The 19,197-nt window shown below is 53.8% G+C and overlaps 4 protein-coding genes across 4 annotated transcripts; 1 reads left to right on the top strand and 3 right to left on the bottom strand.

The window, feature by feature from the left end:
* Positions 1–761: 761 nt before the first annotated feature.
* On the bottom strand, positions 762–3,090 carry HER10_EVM0004779 (NADH:flavin oxidoreductase/NADH oxidase). Its single transcript, XM_035474412.1, has 2 exons — positions 1,812–3,090; positions 762–1,751 (listed from the first exon to the last, which is right to left on the bottom strand). The coding sequence occupies exons 1-2, from the start codon at positions 2,496–2,498 to the stop codon at positions 1,134–1,136; spliced, it is 1,305 nt and encodes a 434-aa protein (XP_035334894.1). The 5' UTR covers positions 2,499–3,090; the 3' UTR covers positions 762–1,133.
* A 643-nt stretch (positions 3,091–3,733) lies between these two features.
* On the bottom strand, positions 3,734–6,885 carry HER10_EVM0002805 (5-methyltetrahydropteroyltriglutamate-homocysteine S-methyltransferase). The gene is made up of 3 exons (XM_035472500.1): positions 6,317–6,885; positions 6,141–6,242; positions 3,734–6,032 (listed from the first exon to the last, which is right to left on the bottom strand). The coding sequence occupies exons 1-3, from the start codon at positions 6,545–6,547 to the stop codon at positions 4,059–4,061; spliced, it is 2,307 nt and encodes a 768-aa protein (XP_035334752.1). The 5' UTR covers positions 6,548–6,885; the 3' UTR covers positions 3,734–4,058.
* Positions 6,886–8,447: 1,562 nt separating this feature from the next.
* HER10_EVM0004913 (uncharacterized protein) lies at positions 8,448–13,566 on the bottom strand. The gene is made up of 2 exons (XM_035474541.1): positions 12,908–13,566; positions 8,448–12,753 (listed from the first exon to the last, which is right to left on the bottom strand). The coding sequence occupies exons 1-2, from the start codon at positions 13,146–13,148 to the stop codon at positions 12,344–12,346; spliced, it is 651 nt and encodes a 216-aa protein (XP_035334907.1). The 5' UTR covers positions 13,149–13,566; the 3' UTR covers positions 8,448–12,343.
* Positions 11,135–12,212, top strand: HER10_EVM0001550 (uncharacterized protein; the record flags this gene model as incomplete). The annotated part of the gene is made up of 2 exons (XM_035471294.1): positions 11,135–11,190; positions 11,249–12,212. 2 exons carry the CDS (start codon positions 11,135–11,137, stop codon positions 12,210–12,212), a joined length of 1,020 nt encoding a protein of 339 aa, XP_035334651.1.
* Positions 13,567–19,197: the final 5,631 nt, after the last annotated feature.

The following is a 19,197-nucleotide window of genomic DNA, read 5'->3' on the forward strand; positions in this document are numbered from 1 at the left end:
TATGGGCTCTCCTTTCAAGGAGTCAAGGTAAAGAGAAGCTAGAGGTGCAGGCTTAGTATTTATACAAGAAAACCTATTGCTCATCGAGCGGATGTAAAAGGCAGCCATAAATTATTGGAGACAATGCTTCTTAACTGCCGGGCATAAGGAAGGTACCAGGTTCCTCCGTACAGCGTCTTAGACTATCACATAACGTTGAGTCCAGATCAGAAACACCGACGGCTCATATACCGAGAGTACCACAATCGCGTCTGCGATGTGACCATCCACGAATGGGCCTCCTGATTGTTTTTTATTCTCCTGGTGACCAAAGAGGAGCCACATAACGTACCTAGATGTTCAATTAGCTACACCCTCTTCTCTCTATGAAGCATGGGCGGTTCTCGTCAACGTATTCGTTAACGAATCGAATGGGCGAGATGAGTAAACACCAAGGATATATATTTGAATTAAAGACTTATTCAAACTATCTCTTTAAATAAAATACGTTTATTCCAATCGTTTTTGTTAAGCGTAGTTGATGGTCCTTGACGTATTCGCAACCGAACAAAGGCGACATAATAAGTCGTGAAAGAAGATGAACGTACTATATGCAAGTTGATGAAAGAGGTTCCTATACCAGATATAGTCACTTTATCAACAAGGACAACATGTTCGTCGCCATTCGCTGTCAGCACAAGGTCGCCTCAAAATGTCTGCCGCACACGGTCACTCATTTCAATCATGGATTAAGTAGATCAAACCAATTGCGACTTATCAACACTCTAACAAGATTCTATCGAGGTGCCAAGACCCCTTGACCAGGGTTATCTTTCCATCAATCGCTGGGATAAAACTTTCAGAGGCAGATGGGCTCAAGTTTTATGAGACACTTCAAAATCAACGAGCAGGAATCGTGTAAATTACTCAAAATCGATTCCAGGACTCTCAAAAGTCTAGCCATCTATCAAGACTCAGCGTCCATCTACTGGATGCTTCTCTCTCAACCTCGAGGCGGTGGTCTATATATCTGTCTTGTCTGGGTTCTACGCAGACTACTATTTCCTCATCTCGTCTCTTATCTATACCCCCTTGCATCATCAATTTTCCTTCTAATATCAGAGCTTCGCGCCCTCCTTCTTCCGACCATGTAGTCAATGCTTCCTCCGCGGCGCCCGGTGGTACTGATTCGCCCACTTAATCCTCACCCCAATCTCGTCCGCAATCTTATACACGAAATTCGGCTCCCGCAAAAACTGCCTCGCCACAAACACCGCGTCCGCCTGCGTCACCTGCCCGTGCTCCTCGTCCACCTCCAGCGTCGCCGCATTCCCCTGATCAACACCATTATGCCCATTCGCCTCCGCGGAACCAGAGCCCCGGGCCTGCACGATGCTCCGCGCCATCTCGCCGCTCGAAATCATGCCCACGGCGCCGATGAACAGCTTCTTCCCCTCCGCGGCCAGCGCCTCGCGGATCTTGCCCGCGATGCTGACCTGGTAGTACGGCGAGATCTCAATCTTTTGCGCCTCGTTGTTGCCGCCGGAGGAGACGTCGAGCAGATCGACGCCGGCTTCGGGGAGGAGCTTGGCGAGCTTGATGGAGTCCTCGACCACCCACGAGGGCTTGCCGTCGTACTCCATCCACTCCGTCGCCGAGATGCGCAGGAAGAGCGGCATGCCGGACGGGATGACGTCGCGGACGGCCTTGATGACTTCGAAGAGGATGCGGGTGCGGTTCTCGAAGCTGCCGCCGTACTTGTCGGTGCGTTGCTGGAGTTATGTTAGTATTTTCTGTGCCGCATTATCTCATTATGGGGGGTCAGAACTTACGTTGGTCAGAGGAGAGAGGAACTGCGTAATCAAGTAGCCGTGCGCGCCGTGAATCTCAATGACATCGACACCCGCCTCGACAGCCCTCTTCGCAGACTCGGCAAAGGCCTTCACCACGCCCTGAATTTCCTCAACAGTCAACTCCCGTGGCGTAGCCCATCCTTCGGTAAACGGAATCGAGCTCGGCGCAACACAGTCATCAGGCCACCCGCCCTCGCTCTCCAGCGCAAGAGCTTTGCCCTTGGTCTCCGTAATCCACGGCGCCAAAGTGCTCGCCTTGCGGCCGGCATGAGCAAGCTGGATCCCCACAGCCTGGTTCTGTGAATGGATGAAATCAACCACGCGCTTCAGCGGCGCGACCTGGGAGTCCTGCCACAGACCGACGTCCTCAGGGGAGATGCGGCCGCGGGCCTCGACGCCCGTGGCCTCGATGATGGTCAGCGCCGCGCCGTGCAGGGCGAACTGGCCTAGGTGGACGAGGTGGTAGTCCGTCATGTGGCCATTGTCGGCGGAGTACTGGCACATGGGCGAGACCCAGATGCGGTTGTTGAGGGTCAGGTCGCGGATCTGGAGGGGCTGGAAGAGCGTCGGGGCGGCGGGGACGTCGACGGGGGTGCCGGCGGGGGGCTCCTGGGCCGGGGTGTAAAACGGCACGCCTGGGGCGGCCTTGTTGGCGGTGCCGGTCATGGTCGTCGTCCGGGGGGTTAATGTTCTTTTGCCTGGGTAGAGGAGACCAGAGACGAGGGTGGTTGTGCGGGGATAAGGTGCCGTGTTTTGCGGCGTTTTCTGGCGATGCTTCGTTTGGAAGCGGAGGGGGTGGGACGTTTGGCCAGTGGTTTCGAGTTGATGAACTGTTGACAGGCAAGCGGGCAGAAAGACAGATCTGAGAAGGGTCGTCAAGGGGTTTTATCTACAAGGCTAAAAGCGCCGGATCGAACCCCGGGAACCTATATTCCGTGTCGTCACAGCAGTCGAGTGAGACTTGTCCTGATTTGTAAAGCTGTCGATGCGGGCAGTGGGCAGGGTAAGGTCGGTTGGTAACAAACACCTCGGCATCTAGAAGGCGATATGGAGCATGGCGAGCAACAAATCAAACGGCTATTGGATCGAAACCTCTATCTCTAGGCTCAATGCTCCAGGACAGTGGGGGTGTCTATTGAAGCAACATGTTTAGCAACAAAGTCGATTTATCAGCGCGGTCTAAAGTGCGTCCATCTCAAAGCCCGCGGTGTTTCCTACCTTATCCGACGAAACGCCCTACCAAGACGCCCTAAAGCCCACCTTCTGAACAGCGATTGAATTTTAGTAGGTATGTTGCTCTTTCCTCAATGAAGTCATCTTATGCTTGCTGAGTAATTGCAGAATGCCATGCGTCAGTCCTGCTGCACTCTGCAGGTCCTCACCTCGCTCCTTCCTGTTGGACGGGAATAAGTTTGAATCGAAAACGGCCTTAGTCCGGAGTGGGTCCACCCCGAGTGGCGTCATTCCGACTTGTTCCCCCCTCCCCTTCCTCTCCGTGGCACCGAATCGGCAGCCGTCCAACACCACCCCAACCTACCCCTCTATCCCTCTCCCCTTACCGGCCCTCGCCAAGTAGCGAGCCGAGTTTCTGGTTAATGAAGCGCCGTTTCTTTCTCGAAGCCTTCTGCAAAGACTAGCTCACCCGGCAGCGGGGGTTTCAACTTTGCAAAGTGTCACTATTGACTAGGACATGCGACCAAGTACAGCGCCCCAGGTCGCATCCGAATGCTTATGCCTGTAGGTAAAACCGACGTCCCTTGCTCATGTCACCCACAAACCCGTTGGCAACGACCCCAAACTCGGTAGCCCAGTATTCGTCTGTCGGAATGGCTTCAATTGTGCCACATTCCTTCTGCTACCTTACACAATCACCATAGTACGAGAGTGCGACGAGAGTGTTTGAACCTTGCAATTTCATGTATTCATGAACATACTACATTAGACCATGGCCCGTTAAGGGGCTCTTTGAGTCTATATCCGTTCAGGACCCATCCCTGAAAGCGGTATCTGTTGAATTCCTTACTTTTCCCTGAGTCCCAAACCCGCTTGCAAAACGCCGTGGAGATGTGTTGAAAAAAGAACGCCTATGTTGAATTTGCCCGTAACCTTCCCCTGTTTTTCCGGTCATCCCCGCGGGTATTGCCACGTCATTGTCTGTTGAAAAGACTTATCGATCCCACCCAACACCTAAATCACACTCATGTACACCGCATCAACTGCCCAAACTTAGTTGGAGTACTTCTGGCGGAAGTACTTGGCAGCGTTGACCATGTTGACCAGAGCGGCCTTGGTCTCAGCCCACTGGCGGGTCTTCAGACCGCAGTCGGGGTTGATCCAGAGCTGCTCAGGGCGAAGACCGTTGTTAAGCATCTCCTCGATGCGGGTCTTGATCTCCTCCTCTGAGGGAACACGGGGGGAGTGGATGTCGTAGACACCAGGTCCGATGTGGCGGGGGTAGGCCTTGTCCTCGAAGACACGGAGGAGCTTGGCGTCAGACTTGCTGTTCTCGATGGACAGGACATCGGCATCCAGCGCGGCAATGGCGTGGAAGAAGTCCTGGAACTCGGAGTAGCAGAAGTGGGAGTGAATCTGGGTGGAGTCCTCAACACCGGCGGTCGACAGCTTGAAGGAGTCGACGGCCCACTTGAGGTAAGCCTCACGCTCGGAGCCGGTGCGGAGGGGAAGACCCTCACGGAGGGCGGGCTCATCGACCTGGATGACGTAGATGCCAGCGGCCTCGAGGTCGACGACCTCGTCGCGGAGGGCCAGAGCAAGCTGCTGGGCCTGGACGGACTGGTGAACGTCGTCACGGGGGAAAGACCAGCGCAAGCAGGTGATGGGGCCGGTAAGCATGCCCTTCATGGGGCGAGCAGAGTTGGCAGCGGCGTACTTGGACTCCTTGACGGTCATGGGCTCGTTGTTGCGGCGAGAGATATCACCGACAACGATGGGGGGACGGACGCAGCGAGAGCCGTAAGACTGAACCCAGGCGTGGGTGGTGAAGACGTAACCGTCCATGCGCTCACCGAAGTACTGGACCATGTCGTTACGCTCGGGCTCACCGTGGACGAGGACGTCCAGGTCAAGCTCGTTCTGGATCTTGATGGTCTCCTCAATCTCCTTCTCGATGAACTTCTCGTACTCTTGGGCAGTGATCTCGCCCTTGGTGAACTTGTTGCGCTGGATACGGATCTCCTTGGTCTGGGGGAAGGAGCCGATGGTGGTGGTGGGGAAGAGGGGAAGCTTCAGGTGCTTGCGCTGAGCCTCAATACGGGTAGGGAACTCAGACTTGCGGTTGTGCATGGCCTCAGTGACCTCAGACTGGCGCTTCTTGACGTTGGGGTCGTTGGTGCGGGCAGAGGTGGCGCGGGACTGGATGTCCTTGGCGTTCTCATCGAGCTTGGCCTGGACGGAGGCAGCATCGGTGATGGCCTTAGCAATGGTGGCAACCTCAGAGGCCTTCTCGGAGGCAAAGGAGAACCAGCGGTAGACCTCCTCGGGGAGCTTCTTCTCGGAGGCGAGAGTGTGGGGGGTGTGGAGGAGGGAGCTGGAGGTGGAGACGATGACACGGTCCTCGCCGACCTTGGCGATGGCCTGCTTGACGGTGTCAATGGCACGCTGGAAGTTGGTCTTCCAGATGTTACGGCCGTCGACGACACCGGCAGAGAAGATCTGCTTGGGGCCGAGCTTCTCGAGGACGGGGCCGAGCTGCTCAGGGTTGCGGACAAGGTCGACGTGGAGACCGTAGACGTTGCTGATGGCGGGGAGAACATCGAAGTTGTGGACGATGTCACCGAAGTAGGTGGCAAGGACAAGGTTGGGGAGGCCAGCACCAACAAGCTGCTCGTAGGCGGGCTTGAAGGCGTCCTTGGACTTCTGGGGAAGGTCGTAGACCAGGATGGGCTCGTCAATCTGGACGGTCTCGGCACCGGCAGCCTTGAGCTGCTTCAGGAGCTCGACGTAGACGGGGACGAGCTTGTCGAGGAGGGAGATGGGGTCAACGGACTGGCCACGGTCGGGCTTGCCGAGGTGGAGGAAGGAGACGGGTCCGAGAAGGACGGGGCGGGTGGTGATGCCAGCGGCCTTGGCCTCGTTGAACTCGCGAACGGGCTTGGGGTCGGAAGCGAGCTTGAAGGTCTGGCCATCCTGAAGGGTAGGCTTAACGTAGTGGTAGTTGGAGTCAAACCACTTGACCATTTCCTGTTGATGGACCCATTAGCACATGGTCCAAGCTTTTTTGGATTTTTTTTCTGTGTCGGTTTTTGCCAACAGCTCAATTGTTTGAGCGGGGGCGGGGGCGGGGCTTACCAGAGAGGGAACGTCGATGCCATCCTTCTGGTGGCCACGGCCCATGGCGAAGTACTCGTCAATGGGCTCGAGCTTGGTCTCGGCATAACGGGGAGGGACAGCCTGTTTGTTTCGTAAGCTTGTGATTCTATGTGGTATTGTCATGGATGTAGGAGGGGGGGACGTGAGTCACGTACGTTGAAGAGCTGAATGTGGTCGAGGACGTGGTCGTAGTGAGCAAAGTCGTTGCTGGGAATGATGTCGACACCGGCATCCTTCTGGATCTGCCAGTGAGCAAGACGAAGTCTCTTGCCCTCAGCGAGGAGCTCATCGCGGGAGAGCTTGCCGCCCCAGTAGGCCTCGTTGGCCTTCTTGAGGTCACGGTTCACACCCATGCGGGGGAAACCAAGGACCGATGACTGAACCATCTTGAATGCTGTTGCTTGTCTGTGCAAAGTATTCAAATGTGACTGAAATGTGCGTTGTGTAAAATTACCTCGCCGACAAGAAGCAAGGTAAGGAAGAAAGAATTTGGAAGACAGGTCGGTTGAGGAGGGGAGGAGGAAGAAGGGAAGAGTGAAACGGATGGGAAGAAGGCGGAGGAGGGGTTAATAGAAGTAGTCGGACGGACAGGCGAGGAGGGTGAGAAAAAAAAAAAAAAACTCTACCAGGTAGGTGGCCGAGTCGGTCGGTGAATTGGGCAATTGCGTGCGAAGGTACGACGGAAGATGAGGAGGGGAGCAACAGCACAGCAATGGAAGCTCAGTGGCTGGGGTGACGGGTCCCGGGTCCAGTCAATTGAGAGCGAAGTCGGCTTTGGATCTTCTGTTTCCCTTTGGTTCCCTTTGGGATTTCCCTTTTCCCTTTTCCCACCATACGGAGACCTTACGGAGACATAAGGTACACACTACGGATACCCTACGATCAGCCATTGACCCGGTGATTTTGTCTCTATCTGCTTGATTTACGAATTTTCTGCCTATGCCTCTCCCTCGATTTCCTTTCCTTTCCTTTCCTTTCCTTCCTTCCTAACTTTCTAAGCTCCTCCCTCCTCTGCCTAGTATGGTCAATGGTGGTATCATGGTCGTTCCTACCTACCCCTCCATTGCGTATGCCTGGTGCTTGCCCAGGAAAGAAAAAAAAATGAGGCGAGAATTCTTTTCCCACCATGGTCCCTTAGCGTTAAGGTGGGGTAGTTTTGCAAGGGAAGGAGGGGTTGTCGCAGATTGCCCTTGAGATACTGCCCTCTGACACGCCCTGAGAATGCAGCGTGGCGTGAAGCTGGAGACTCGATTGGGGAAAGGTCTTTGGACGCATCCACCCAAGCAAGAAACATTTCTGGGCTGCTGATGGCGGGGTACAACAATTGAACAATGTCACTACCTTACCGTGAGCTATCAGTAGCTATCGTGTTTGACTAGGAGTTCCCAGCGGCAACACACGAGCCACCCATTGTTCTCTGTTAGTGCCCCTCGGTTCCGCACCTGAGAGGCAACGTACACAGTAAGACTGGACCCGAGTTGTCACCGTCACTTTGCGTTGCGCTGCGTTGAATGATTATCATCTTCTTCTGCCTTCCATTTTGCAAGCTGACGTGCCGTGCCTCCCTCGCTTGTTCACCCATTGCGTCGGTGTGCCTGAGGATAATGGCCCGAATGGTCTAGAATCTGAGACTACTGGCTGTACGTGCCTGTTGATGCATGAGACGACAACTCCAACATTGCCTGAGCTAAGGTAAGCGCTTTAGGGCAGGGCAAAAAGGCAAGTTGAGATTGTCCATGTACATGACAAGTTTGGCAAATGTGAGAATAGCAACCCAAAGTCAAAACAATAAGACGGGAACCTGCGAGCACAAGAAACTCAAGAAGGAGGGGCAGACGTTTCCCTATTGGCTGAATCCTACTGGAGTGCGGCAGGAACGCAGGGGACCTGCCTCGATATGGAAGGGCGGTGTGGGAAGTCGGGGAATGCACCTCCAGCCTGCGTGCCTGCTCGTTCCTGCTCGTGCGGCGTGCGTGCCTGCTGTGCCTGCCTGTCTGTCGTGAGAAGTTGAGAATATCCGTCGGTACGTATAGAAATTCGAGCCTGAGGGAAAGAACGTTTTCTCATCTTCTTACCTTAACGCCTTGGGCTTATCGTGCTCGATGCTGCCCGCGGCACGTGCGCGCTCGATGCTTTGCCTCAGGTACGAAAGTAATCCACTCGAGCTTGCCTGGTCCCATTTTTGTCGCTATCATCTCTTTTCATTCGCTCAACCCACCGCCTTACTGGAGCCGCCGCACCTTTTTTTCTTCCCCTTGCTTGAAGCTGCTTGTCGGAGACGTGCTAGGGTGACCTTACTCGAGCGTGTTGAGCTCTGCGCGCTTCAGGAACCTCCGCCTCGGATTCCATGGACATCCTCACCGGTGTTGACGACCCCTTCTCGACTCTCGCGGCTTCACTAGCTGCGCTGAGTTGTCACCTTGTCTTGCTCTGTTGAGAAACTGATGCATGTTGCATTCCTGAGTTGTCTACTTCTGTCAATCAATGTCTCACCCTCACGCGTCAACTGTCTCCCTCGATTGGACGAGTCTTTCCTCCTTCAACTGAGGCCATGACGGCAATTGCAGGTCAAACGTCGAGACCGCCTCGAAGCTGTTCTAGCTCTCGCATTGTTTCTTTTTCCTCGACAACGGTAGCCAATAGTGAATCAGCCGCCACTCGTCACCGCTTCTTATAACGGCCTCCCTCGATGCACCAAGATTCAAGACAGACTATGCCAGTCTGGACCGACAATCGTGTCGCTCGCTTTGATAGTCGTAGAAGCAGTTGAAGCTTCCGACGTCGACTATTTCGTGATCACCAACGCTGCTCATCCGCTAACATCAGAGCGGCGTGGGGCCTTCACACGGCCGCCATCAACGCATTTTTCGATTCTGGGGCAGTCCGCAATGGCGTGATCGGCGGCAAAAAAAGATCCAGGATCCAGTCAGTCAGTCTGGGACCTCTGGGTGACTGGCACGAATGGCACCGACTGCCAACTGGGTCTATGGCCTGCCTCTAGGCTCTTTTCACTGGAGCAGGTTGGAGCACACTGGAGCAGGAGACTGGAAGCATGGAGCACGCAGAAAAATCCGCGCAAAACCCTCCCAGCGAACTACCCTGGCTCCCGGTTCTTCCTCTTGTTACGGGTCGGGGTCTCATTCTCGAATCTCGAATTCTCAAACCCCTACCGCCAACCCCCACCTCTCCATACCCGTACATCGGAGCCAGCACGCGCCGATATTGCAGGTTGAGAATGGCCGGGCTTTTCAATGGGCACCGCCTCCAACGCTGCCGCCCGGCCTGGCCACAATATGCCCTGTGCTCGACCAAGCAAGCCTCCTTGGCCCCCTTACCAAGGGCAGCGGGCTCAAGGAGACTTTTTAGACTCTTTTTCGCGGGTCGCCTAGCGTCGAATCCGGCCGAGACCCAGTTTCAAGTCTCCGACTCTGCACCTCGTATTATACGGGCCTTCACTTTTTCCATAACCTCTTCCAGACTCTCAACTCCACGACTGAAACCAAACGTCCCATGGTAGCGATATAGGTGCCCGGGCCTTAGCATCCCGTCTTTCTCCTCCATGAGCAGCAGGATTTTCCCGCCCGCGTTGCACTGCCTCGACGATCCAAGCAGCATCAGACGGACACTTGGGTCTTGGAATGCAACAACGCGGCGGCGCAGTCATCTTTTGATTCCTCGAGCTTGGAATGCCGTCAATGCCAGCTACGAAAGCTAGTGCTTTGGGCCATTGCAGTGTCCCCCTTTGCAATGACGCTGGCTGGCGATGCCTTCAGCCACGATCACTAGCCAAGTTCAACAGGGTTAAGCAATCGCGATGAGCCTACCAGAGCGAGTATTCCCCGCGCGACAGTCCGGGATAATGGGTGGCACCGAAACATGATCCTTCTTGTGGGCTTGTCTAGCTTGTTTACTGGCCACAAATGACAAGGAAACGACGATTCAAGACGCCTCATGTTTTCATCCGACACAAGACGCTCATCCCAAGGCATCAGTTGAACTGCCTTTTTTTGCCGTGTATATAAAAAAAGGACGACGCCACCAAAAATAGGAGATCAAGAAACCATCGTTGCACTGTCTGAGGGTAGCTTGAGAGATTATCGAGCACCTTGACTTACCAAAAAAATCTCGCCAAACCTTTGATTGCGACTCCGAGCCAGGTGTAAGTAGGAGATCGCCTGCACAGACGAGACAGTTCATGACAGGGCTCGGCGGGAACGTCAAGAACTGCATCCAAGCACCGCACCCCGGTCCTATATCAGCCACGGCTAAGATGCCCCAAGCTTCCGCTACAGCCGTGTCCCACGAGAACACAGCCAACAACCCTGTCGCCTGAGGCAGTTGAGGGAGCACTTCGCGCGGCACGACTCCCACACCAATGCACTCAGTGCGTTTGACAATGACGTTTGAAACCAACACCCCTACCATCCCAAGCAGCATCATCTCGTCTTTGACGTGAATCGCTGCTCCATATCAGCATTCTGTTAAGCTGAAGATGCAGCAAGAGTCCCAGCAACTCCCGACAAGCCCCAGCAAAGCCCTGGCTGAGCACCGAGCCAGCCACACCCTTATACCCTCCTTTCTGAAACTGGCTTAACAACAATTATCACGTATAAGCTTATTCACACACTGCACTTGGCAGACGACACAGGGGCCATGGTGTTAGGGAAGCTCGTGTGTGACCATGTAGTTCCCCATATCTGCGGCACCTCTACCCTGCCAAAGTTGCATCCAGACTTGGAGCAATTGATAATGAAGAGCGTCCTCAGATCCATCTAGGACTAGTTCTGGTGAGCTCTCTCTTTTCTCTTCTCAAGCTCTCTGGGAGAGTCAAAGGAACAAACGAAGTCAACGGCCTTTCATTATTAGTATGCTCTGGGTTTTCTGGATTCTTCAAATTTTCTAGTACTTTCATCTACTTTACTTTCTCGTCCAGAGCTGGCTCTTATACCAAGTGCTGGAACACTATCTTCACAATGGCACCAATGACTAGACCACAGGGCATCTTCCACAGACCATCGGCGTCAAATGTGTAAGTCTCCTGCAATACGTCAATGACCCTCAACCTGGTCTAACCTTCTCTTTCACAGATCATCACACGAAGATGATAACCTGGCGCGCGTATTCGTCGGTCGAGGCGAGAAGATGAAGGAATTCCGTATCAACAAGCAGAAGCTCAGCAACGCTGCCCCTTTTTTCGAGGATCAGCTGGACGCTACACCAGCTGGCGTCAAGGTGACGCCGAACCAGACACCAGTGCCGGTATGGTTGCCGCAACAAAAGTCGACTATCCGCCTTCCCAACGAATCCGCCTCCATGTTCGAGCTCTTCGTAGTATGGCTGCATCAAAGAGACGGCTTCCGCAGACACCTCGACGAGATGATCACTCTCGTCAGTGATGCCCCTGGCGTACCGTGCCAACGACTTCACTGGGCTCTGGTCCGCCTTCACATCTTCGCTGCTCGGCTCGATCTGCATCACCTGCAAGACCTCGCGATTGATGCCTTGCAAGACATCTACCTCCGCTGCGACTGGGATGTCACACCTCGCTTCGTCCAATACGTTTACGGCCAGTGCGATGCCGAGTCTTCGATGCGAATTCGGAGGTGGACCGTAGCGATGGTGGCCTGGTCCGTTGCTGGAGGTTCGTCGTCAATCGTGAAGGACGATGGCGGGCTCGAAAGGTTTCAGGAGATGTTTGAACGCTTCCCCGACTTCGCTACCGAGTTCACCTCGCACCTGCGCAAAATGAAGTCGAGCAAGCTGGACACACGCATCAAGAACCCTCAACTGCGCATCCCGGCTAACAAGCTTCGTAACGAAGAGCGCCAGTTCGGTTTCCGGCAATGCTCATTCCACAGCCATCGGGCTGCCGTTGGCGAGCGTAGATGTCCTCACACCACGGCCAGCAGGGAGCTGGATAACTTTCTGCTTGTGCCGTTGGTAATGGAGGTCGCCCCAGAACCAAGCCGTGGCCATTCCCGTCGCGATATGCGGATACCACAACCACCTTTCCGCCGAGAGCGGATACCTTACACCGCGCAGGTGTTTTAAATGGACTGTGAACATCGCCAACCTCCACGGGTGGAGGGTGCCCCGTCTAGTTCGGCGGAAAACCAAACTTATAAAGACACACACCAAAATTCTAATTCTTCAACTCGTCATTCGAAATAACCTCTTCCTCTTCACAGGTCCTCGGACTCGGTCCTTCTAGGGACCGGGCATCCATGAGCCATGAAGACACCGAAACCGTCTTTCGGCTTCGATGCCTGGCGGAAGGCGACGCGACTGCGTCCCGCGTCGGCAAGCTCAAAAACGAAGCTACCGCTGCCGTCGCACTGGCCGAGGTCGATAGACTGCGTTCCAGGCTTGACCAGGACGGTGCTCAGAAGATTCTGCTTCTGTCGTACGGAATCGTCCCCTTCGTAGCTGGGGACGCGGAAGACGCGCATCGTGGTGGCGCCCTCGCGCTGGATCAGCTCCCAGCTTTCCGAGTCCTCGGGCATGGTGAAGAGGAGGCGGCACTCGGTCGATTCCTGTTGCCCCTGGACGCCGCCAAACGTGACGAGTTGCGCGACTCTGTTCGCCTTATTTCCTATAAAAGAGAACCGTTTGAGTACATTCATTCATTCATTCAGAATCTCCTTTGTCAGGGAAATCATACACCAGAGAGGCATATTTGCCAACCCAAAAAAGGCAAGAAATTTTTTAAAAAAAAGCACCAAAAAAAGAAAAAGAAGAGGTCCTACCTGACGCGTCAATATCTTGGTTGACGTAGAAAAAGGCGGACGGATCCTCCTGTTCGAAGGGTTGATCTTGCAAGAGCCAGGTCAAGGAGGTCGGGGCATTGACGCGCGCGCAATCCGTCATTGCGTCGTGTTGTTGCTGTTTGCCGAAGAAGCTCGCTCTGCCGAACGCGGTTCCGGAGAGCGAGAGGACGAGCATGGAGACGATGATGCTGGGACGAGCCATATTTTTTTGAATGTACATATTCAACTACCCAGTAGGGGGGGATGGATATCCTGGATTACTTTTTTCCAAATAAGAACAAGACACTAGATGTCTTTTGCTGGAACTTTTGTCTTTCTCTTTCGATCCCCTATTCTAAGCTGTGACTGTTTCCCACGAGCCGGTAATAAAAAGTTAAACCGGTGTACTGAGTAGGTGAGAGGGTACCGGTTGGTTGGATGATCGGCGGTGATTTGAGGAAGGGGTCCAGGTTATCCGTGGAGGTGGGATGTAAGTCGAGTACACACTATCCGAGCACCAGTGGGAACACAACCGTCGTCGTCGTTATGTCGTATTACGGAAGAAAGCACAAGAGTCGTTCAAGAGGAATGACGAAAAGGATAAGAATAAAGCCAAGATCCAGGTTCAAGAGGACGGAAGGACGGGAGGAAGGGGCAGGAGGGGAACGGGTGGTGCGGTCTGACACGATATTATAACTCTGGACGCACCCAATCCCGACTTTGACTTTTGTGCTCTGATCTGGGTTAGGTACCATGTAGGCAGCCGGGCGTTCTTGGTGGTGGTGTGGTACAGGGGTTAGTTAGAAAGGGAAGCTTTTTTGTGCTGCTCAGAACCCTTTGGTTACCTTTTGGTTGCAAAAAGCTTGGTCTCGCTCTTCTTTTTTTCTGCTTGTCCGGGTCATCAGACCAGGTACGAAAGTACACACTGCTGCACTCTAAGGTGTTCAAAGTGTAAGTCTCTGAGTTAGCGAGGTATTGTACGTTTCTCCTCCCCCCCTTCTCCCCCCATTCCCGAGCGGACTTGTGACACCCGGGTCTGACGCCGCTTTGGGCTTCTTTTCGGTTTGCGTTTTGGTTGCTTCCCCGCGACGGCGCTGACGCTGACAGAGCGAAGTTTTAGTGACTTTGCTTTCGGTTGTGTTTCTGTCTTGTGTCCGCATGCCTGTCTCTTTTGCTGTGTGTCCCCTGTATTGATTCCCGTACCTCCCAGGCGAAAGCTCAGGTTCCACAGTCCGTCATCAGCATCCCTTGCAGTTTCCCCCATCCCTTTCCCCCGATGACCCCCCTCCTTTCGTTTCTTTCTGTAGGGTACGTAAGGGGCGATGATGCAGATGATGATGGGGTTACCTACTGGATAGTGAATTCCCCCCGTTCCCGGAACATGTGTATTCGATATCCCTTACCTAAGTAGGAAAGAAACGAACGAGGCGTGGTTCGGTTCGTGCCAAGGGGGGTACCACGGGGCGAAGAGCCAAGGGGAAAAAGTGACATTGGGACAGAGGTACAATGCCAGAATGTTAAGGTCCGGCGAGCAGGGGGGAGCCCGGGGGAGTCTGGGGACGGGGAGGCGCGGGTGCACAGCTTTCTAGGCAGACGACAGTTTTTGTTTTAGTGCGGTGTAAGGCAGACCTTTGGATCGAGAGGTATTACTGCGTACCTAGGTATCAGCTCACGATTATTACCTGCTGGGATTGGAGCTGTACGGACAGAGTGGTTTCCTCGGATTCACACCCAGCTTGCTCGGTGCTGGCCGTTTCCAGTTTCTTGTTCTCAATTTCCTATTTAGGACAAGGTTTTTGGGGTTCGTTCGGATCACGGGTTGTGTCAAGTTCGTGGAAGGTTCGGGGTATTACTGCCAGTGTTTGGTTTGGTTTTGGTTTTGGTTTTACACTGGTGGGACTATGAAATGTCTTTGACAGACATTGGACGGCCCTGTTGTTCGATTTTGGGAAACTTGAATATGTATTGGCCTGCGTACACCGTGAGAAATGAATAGGTCGACGGATGCGGTGGTGCATTTCTGGGTACCTAAAATGCCCCGGATGAATGCTACATTATCAGGCAAGGGATGACAAGAAAGCTAGGCTGACTGACGATCGAAGGAGAAAGCAGCACGAGAGGTATACAGGAATTAGGAATAGAGAGAGAGAGAGGCTCAGCCCTGGAGGGGAGCCATTAAGCCAAGACCACGGGCTCCCGTTCACGTCGTCTTGTTCCTTTTTGCGCAGCGAAGCTCCAGGGCCTCATCACCCCCTAATCCCAGAGATCCAATCCCAGCTTCGACGCGTGCAGACAAGGGCAGAGCCTGAATTTGAATTAAGGTGCTAAATTAGGGTAGCTCGTGGGATCTTCTTTCTTTGGGGAGAGGGACGTCTTGGCTTTCGGCGGATCAATACCGTCATGACGGATCCTACCCATCCTCCAGGCTCCCTCCCCTACGTTCGTTTCTCTTTTTGTGTTTCCCTCGGGACTGGGTGGACTGTCAGCGCAGGGTTCTGGCTTGAATGCGCGGACAGCGCACTTACACGCGCGCGCCGGGTTGCGCGCACGCGACAGACCCGAGCTGTAGGTTGGATGAACCCACACGTCTTCCCATCCTCTTGGGTTCGTTCAGGATCTTCAGTGAGCCGTCCTCTTGAGCACTGGACAAGGGCTGTAAGCGTGTTGATGGATGAACCATTTACGAATTTATCGGGGGAAGCTTTACAGAGTTAATTGAGTTATCAAGACTGGAAGACGCATCGCAACGTCTCGCAGCTCAGTTGGCTCCTCACGCAGTAAGCACTTTGACGAACGGAGAAGATGCGTCTGCGCTAGTCCCCTGCCTCCGTCTGCCGTCTGCGTACATTGATCCGCCGGGCCCTTTCATGTCTGTCCTCTCTCATCCCCCATCGTCCGCCGCCGGCGCAGAGGCTTCCGTCCGGACGAAGCTACGAGGGTCCAAGTTGGGAGCTCATGTCATGTGCCATATGGATTCACGTTGTTCTGCGAAATTGCCTGGATCTGAACGGACGCAAAGTCCCCTTACCTAGCTGAAAACGGGCTAGTATCCATCCGCAAGAGAGGTCTTCCCCAACTTTTTTGGGAGGCCTTTTTTGGTAATGGGAAATGAGCTCTCGTTGGCCTTATGGGGCTAGACGGGGGGGGGGCATTTCTCAGTGGTAAATACGAGCATAGCGTGCGAAAGTAGTGACGATCTTTCTTCTTCACTTCTTTTAGCCCTTGGAGTTAGGGTAGTTTACGCGGGATGGCGGATTCCTTCATTCCATGTCAGAGTGGACAGGCAGAGAGAGTTGTGGGAGTCCCGAGCTAAAATAGCATGGAGATCATTTTATTTTCGTATTCCCTGGACCTGAAGCCCCCCGTCTCTCTTCCGGCCCATGTCCCAATTATGTCCCTTGTCTGGAGGTGGGTATTCTCGAGAGTTGAGTGTTGGTTTCGAAAGATCGTGAGGTTACGGACAAGAATGTTTGGCGCCTTGACATTAGAGACGGGTTAACTTGGAGTTGAGGTCACCTCATCGGCCGGCTTTCTATGGAACCAGCGCATGCGCAAGTGCTAGGGAGCGTTTGCGCCTGAATGGCTCGGAATGTCAGCCCCGCCAGTCCAACGTCCTGTTTTAAAGCGCAACTCTTCCATTCCGGAGTAGGCCTCGGATAATGCAAGTCTTTGGATTGGATGAAGGAAGAGTAAGTAGCAGCCAGGCCAGACAAATGCGTGATGGAACATAGTCTCGGAACGTCAATGACATCTTTCTCCTCGCCCGACTGCTGCGCCGAGCCGCGACTTGAACCAAACCCAGGGAGACCGACAGCTAGCAACAGGGGTTCGGAAGAGAGACAAAGTCCATTGTTGCCGGTATGGACACACTGCATACCTAGTCACCGGCCGATATGTCCGTCTTCCGTTCCCCAATCCCCGTCCTCCTCGCGTGGTCTACGCCGCCGCCGTCAGCAGCACCAAAGCCGGGCGTACCACTTGGGGACAGCTTTGCTGAGCCTCTCCGGTGGCATCCGGGGAGTGGAGTCAAAGAAGGGACTTGAGTATGGAGAGTGTGATTTGGAGAAGCGGCGCAGCTTCTTGCAAGAGATCCGTTTGGCTGCGGCCAGGACATTGTGACGCTGGCACCGATCGAGAGAGACAGACAGCATGTAAACCCGCCCGACGAAAGGATCTTTGGGGATTCAATAAGCAATTTGGCAATGCAGTGACCTGCCCTGTCAGAATTTAGCAAGAAGAGTAAAAATCACACAGTTCCAGCTAGTCTCACGTGTAACTAGTTGGCTGGATACATCAGACCATGATACTAAAGCTCCGCACATCTCGACATCATGTGCTGATCCAAAGTCTGGGGAAAGAGGAAGAGCCACATCTTTAGCGTGCTCTCTGACGATCTTCCAAGATCAGGCGGCACGTAATGATTATATCGTTGACTTGCTCATGACAGCCAAGTGCTCAATGGACAGATCGAGTAACATAATCTATGCAATTCGAACCAACAGAAGAGATGCCCTGCTCTAAGAGAAGGCGTATACACCATCGCTCATTTACACATTTGGCGAGCAAGGATCGAGTCCGTCGCCGGTGCGTGTGAGCTAGCGCCAAAGACGGCGCGTTTCTTCTTGTTCCCCCGGAGCTGCCAACGCCAACATGGCGGACCTGTCGGTCTTGAAGCTTAAAAGCCTACAAGAGGGGAGAAACCCTATCACCGACGCCAATTCCCATTGTAGACGTTTGTCAGGCGTGTTTGGACGCGCGCGCGCGCGCGCGCGGGGCACTGCAGATAGATGCCTTAGAGCTCTCAAAAGGAGTAGCATAATGTCGGAGGGTAGGTACTTAGACCATCAGGACCATTTGGAGCCCGAGGCTCGGACGCCGGGGCGCTCGCGTGGTCCGGATCGTTCGGGTCCCGCGTTGTAAGCGCAGGTGGTGTATCTCTTTTCCACTCGGTACACTTACGACTTCTGAAAGTAGTTGTTCAAATTCTTCATCTGCCACAGACTGCGGCCATGTTGATAATGAGCAGCCATATCATTACATGAGTCTTTCCATGGCGGACACTCCCTCGTTCCTACGAGAATCCCTCCAGCCCGGGATTGTACGAAATGAAACCAAGGGCCTTATTGAAACAAACCGAGACGAAGGGGGGAGCCTTTGGAAGCAGCCGCGCAGCCAGCCCGAACACGTGGAGGCGCTATAGGGACGGCCCCTTCAAAGTTTGCCGACATTCCAACAACTTCCTCCACGAGGGAGGGGAAGACACTACTTTTTTTTCCAATGCGAAAGCGAAGACGACGATATGATGGCCTCCAGTCTTTCCGCGACCAACGCAGGCTTTCCGCAAGGCATAGCCTCGAGAAACCCAAAGGTAAGAGAGACTCTTTTGAAAAGTATCGAAAAAAAAAAAAAAGGTCTCGCCGGAGATCCGAATGCAATTGTTTCCCTTCACATTCCCCGGGACATCGGGACGCCGGGACATGCCTAAAGCACGCAGGGGACTGAGCAGCTCTCACGATGAACCATTGGCGAATTCCAGCACGGGACACTCGGCCGAGACGCAGTGAAGCAGGCACCTTTTTCCTTGCCAGATTTGCCATACTGCGTAGTCAATTCCCGACATTGAAGGAACGCAAATGACCATCCTCTTCCTCGTGTAGAACCACACCGTTTCTCATTCCACATTCCTCAACCGCTCATCGAAATCTCACAAGAATCCGATATCGAATTCCACGTACACGCGCTAATTCGCATCCCAACATCAGTCTTCTCCAATCGAGCGGTATCACTCACGATACCTTCGGAAATCGGCCCAGTATGTATCATTAAGCCCCCCCTTGAAACGAAACATCGGCATCTTATCACCGAGCACCCGCACCATATCCCGTACCTCAATCCAAACGCACATTCCCCGACTCGCGTGCATGCTCCAGGTACCGCCCAGACACGAGCGGCACGTGAATCTCGGCTGGATAATTCGGCCCCGAGAGCCAGTGTCGAAACTTTGGCAAAAATCCTTCCACCCCGCCAGCCATGACGTTCGTCTCCTCTCACCAACAAACCTCGTCATGAATTTGCAAGGCCAAAGACACAATTCCGATCATCGCTTGTCTCCCTCCTCCCTCTACTGCTGAACTCATTCTCTACTGTCTTCAAATCACAAGGTACAGAGGCCAAGAATATCTCCACCTTCCAGTCCTTCAGACAGCCAGACAGCGCAATGGCTTTCTTACGGATCCAACATGTCGTTCGTCGAAATGCCTGGCTGCTTTCAGTCACTCTAGAGGCGTCGT

The sequence above is a fragment of the Colletotrichum scovillei genome (genome assembly GCF_011075155.1).
Source record: "Colletotrichum scovillei strain TJNH1 chromosome Unknown Contig00004, whole genome shotgun sequence".
Lineage (NCBI taxonomy): Eukaryota > Fungi > Ascomycota > Sordariomycetes > Glomerellales > Glomerellaceae > Colletotrichum > Colletotrichum scovillei.

Excerpts from the sequence above, each read along its gene's own strand:
- HER10_EVM0004913 (XM_035474541.1), bottom strand. The coding sequence starts at position 13,148 with ATGTACATTCAAAAAAATATGGCTCGTCCCAGCATCATCGTCTCCATG. Across the intron at positions 12,754-12,907 it reads CCAAGATATTGACGCGTCAG|GAAATAAGGCGAACAGAGTC; the intron begins GTAGGACCTCTT and ends TCTCTTTTATAG.
- HER10_EVM0002805 (XM_035472500.1), bottom strand. The coding sequence starts at position 6,547 with ATGGTTCAGTCATCGGTCCTTGGTTTCCCCCGCATGGGTGTGAACCGT. Across the intron at positions 6,243-6,316 it reads ACCACATTCAGCTCTTCAAC|GCTGTCCCTCCCCGTTATGC; the intron begins GTACGTGACTCA and ends CGAAACAAACAG. Across the intron at positions 6,033-6,140 it reads GCATCGACGTTCCCTCTCTG|GAAATGGTCAAGTGGTTTGA; the intron begins GTAAGCCCCGCC and ends GTCCATCAACAG.
- HER10_EVM0004779 (XM_035474412.1), bottom strand. The coding sequence starts at position 2,498 with ATGACCGGCACCGCCAACAAGGCCGCCCCAGGCGTGCCGTTTTACACC. Across the intron at positions 1,752-1,811 it reads TCCTCTCTCCTCTGACCAAC|CAACGCACCGACAAGTACGG; the intron begins GTAAGTTCTGAC and ends ACATAACTCCAG.